Genomic DNA, 3527 nt, shown 5'->3' on the forward strand with positions numbered 1-3527 from the left:
TCTTGGGGGGAGATTCCCATGGAATTGCCCAATGATGAAGGGTTCCCATCTTTTAAGATTTCGGGTGATAACTTCATTTGGGATTTTGACACACAACTCACCAGATTCAAGTGTGAACACCTCACCTTTCTTTGTCATCGTACCTGAGGGATCCTTTAACAGATCGACCCAGAGGGGTCTAGCTTTGGACTGGGCTTGGTCCTCCTGAGGGAGCGAGACTGAGTCAAGGATCTGGGTTTTAGATGTTGAATCCAAGGGAGGCGTATCTGATTTCGCCTTGGAGGCCGGGATAGCAACTCCAGAGGCAGAGCTATCCTCGAAAACCGGAGAAGTCTGGGACGAAACTGTGGGAGCTGGCGGTTCCTTCAGCGTCGGGGCACAGACTGACGGACCGATGGAACCTGCAGTCGGGGGAGGAGGGGGGCGGGAGGAAGGAGGCTTCGGTGGAGGTTTTGCCGGGGAACGACGTTTCTTTGCCATTGCGCGGAAGGAGGGATGTGCGGCCGCCGAGAACGGCAACGGCGGGAGCTAGGGTTGACTATCGCCTTTCGCCTTGAGGTGTTGAAGTATTCACTTAGTGTTTGTCCCGCCACTCTTCCTTTCTTTACTTTGTTCTGTTTAAAGTTTACCCAACCAATAGTAATCCTCTTTTTTTTTTTTTTTTTTTTTTATATTCAATGCATCAATTCTAATCCTTTTTTTTGGTTCTTACGGTTGCAGGAACTCCATGGCAAGGACGAACCAGCATGCATGAGTCATCTTCAATAGCTTTAACGGAAGTTTCTAAGCAGGTACGTAACTTCTTTTGACCCTTAGAAAAAGTTCTATGTGTGCATAAAACACTTGATTTCATGCCATCTGACATGCATCTGTTTTCCTCGTACACAGAACAATGTTTGGAGGCCTCACCTTATGCTGCAAAAAATGCTAAGAGCTTGTCTTTATAAAGCAAAAACTACTGCGTAACTTGAGCAACAAAAAGGCAGCAAAGTTCAAAGCAATACCTTTGAACAGGAAGGTAGAAGGTAATATTGGAATGGTGTGTTTTATAAGTTTATGGTACTATTTACTGAATTTTTAATATTTATAGTGACCTTCAGTTCTACTCTTGACTGACTTTTTTATGATACCATATTTGTTTTGATTGTAGGTGGGAAGAACAGCAAAAGCTGAGGCATGTTTCTCTTGGATTCTGTGAAAGAGGTATGTGTGTGTATCTATTCCAACGATGATTTATTGACTCTCACTGATGGTTTGAAGAATGAATAAGTTTTATAACATATATATATATATATATATGTGATACGTAAATTCCTTACTTTTATCCTTGAATTGGTACTTGGTAATAATTATTTGATTCTTATAACAGTGGCTAGGTGCTCTTCTAGTCGCCTTTGAATTGTTATGAGTGTACAATGATTGTTTTTCTACATTCTTTTGGTATCAAGGGAGTGTTCCTTCTGGTTTGTATTGCAGCCTATCATTTTGGCTATGGTTGTACTGGTGACATTCCTCTTGACCTACTACCGGGATCTGGTACACGGGTTTGATTGAAAGTGGACTAGACATTGTTCATTTATGTGATTTGGTGGATATTTGAATTAGTTTGAATGATTTTTCGCTTTTTATCCTTTCATTGTTAGGTATACAGGATTTGAAGAAGCAAGAGAATGAGCTTCCAAGCCAAAGAAGCTGAGCTTAAACGACGAAAGCAGGTGAAACTTTACTCAAGCATCACCTTTACAGTTCCTGAAGAAATTTCGTTTTGTTCAAGAGGCATCTTTTACAACTTTTTGTGATTAAGGAAAGCCGTTGAAAGGTGTCTTGTGTATTTTTTTCAGGTGATGATTTATTTTCTCTCGTTGTACGATCCGAAGCGGAAAGAGGATATTGCTGCACAAGGTACATATCTTTTTTGCACCTTTTGCAGTACTGTTATTTGGAGAATTTGACTTTAGTGTTACATGCAACTTATGATTGATGTCTCTGTCTTGTGTATCTTTTGTTTTCGGTTGATTCTTTATTTTGCCTTTGTGTAGGATCTGAAGTAGAGAGAGGAAGCTGCTGCACAAGGTACACATCTAATATATTTTCTGCACCTGTTGCAATACTGCTACTTAGAAGATTTGAATTCAGAGTTATATGTAACTTATGATATGTGTGATGTGCTGCTGCCTAAGGTACATATCTTTTCTGCGCATGGTGCAATACTGAAAAGTGTAGAGTGAGATAATTTGGTTTTGTTTGTTTGTTTGTTGTTTCTCTATATGGATTGGATTGAAGATGATATATGCAGGGTTCCCATTATTATAGATGCTCATGTGGTTTTTTTAGTCTTCATCACTTTAGAACAGACTCGATCGTAACTATGTGAATCTGGAACTTATTCTTTTTTTTGTTTTCTCTTGCAGGAATTTTATCTTTAAACAATGGCAAGGGAGGGCTCTGTAGAGAGACATCTTCTATTGCTTTAAAGATAACATAAAATAAAGAGCTCAAATTATTCTACGTACGATGAACTGAAACACTATATATATAAACGGGAAAAAGGGAAGTAAAAAATGTCGAGAAATCACAATATTGAACAAAGGTATTTAAATCAATACATTCAAACACACACCCTGAAAACAAAGGTATTTTAAATCAATACGTTCAAACACACACCCTGAAATAATGTTATGTGTATACTACTAGTCATAAGTATCATTTTTGTTTTGTTGCTAAGTCAATCAAAAGAATACTATTAAGAAGCCAAACAAGCTTCCCAAAACACTCGGTTCTTTTCAATCTCACTAACCAATCTCTCCTCACTTCCCGTCGAAGATGAATCACGGTCTCTCCTCTCCGACCATCTCCGATAACTATTCACCTCTCCCTCTCCATCATCGTGATCCTCATTCTCTCCGGCGACTTCACCTTCTTCTTCTTTTTGACCAACCAGGTCCAGATCAGTTGACCTTCTCGTCCTTTGACTCGTTGACGACGGCTCGCACCTGCATGACTCAGCATCATCACCATGATCTTCACGACCTTTCGAATCATCGCCTTCGTGGCCATGTTCCTCCTGATGATGGCTCTCGGAATCCCCAGATGCTTCGAACAGAAAAAATGGTGACACTTCGACGACGTTGTTCTTCGTGTTCATTCTTCTTGATTTTTTTTTTCTTTTTCTTTTTCTTTGTTTCTTGGAAAATGACAAAAACACAGGCACAAAGCTTAAACAAATCTCTCTTAAATTACATGTGTAATATATATATCTAAGAAGATGGTAAAAGAAGAGATAACCTTGCTAAATCAGATTTCTTGGGCGCTTTAATAAAGTTATTATTTTTATAATCTAAAACCTAACAGAGAAATAGATTATGTGGGATTCGGTTTCTAGAAGGTATGCAATTTGTAAGTTGAAAACAGTCAAATAGAGTTGTAGTACTGTTCCATTAATTAATGGATAAACAAGCAAATTAATCTAATTCATACATATGACAATAGAAACTATTGATTTGATCCCATATATACTTGAATTGTTA

The 3527-nt window shown here is 38.6% G+C and overlaps 1 protein-coding gene across 1 annotated transcript; it reads right to left on the reverse strand.

The window, feature by feature from the left end:
• LOC104749020 lies at nucleotides 2511-3310 on the reverse strand. Its single transcript, XM_010470597.2, has one exon. It carries the CDS (start codon nucleotides 3143-3145, stop codon nucleotides 2744-2746), a length of 402 nt encoding a protein of 133 aa, XP_010468899.1. The 5' UTR covers nucleotides 3146-3310; the 3' UTR covers nucleotides 2511-2743.

This window comes from Camelina sativa, chromosome 16 (assembly GCF_000633955.1).
Source record: "Camelina sativa cultivar DH55 chromosome 16, Cs, whole genome shotgun sequence".
In the NCBI taxonomy this organism is placed as follows: domain Eukaryota; kingdom Viridiplantae; phylum Streptophyta; class Magnoliopsida; order Brassicales; family Brassicaceae; genus Camelina; species Camelina sativa.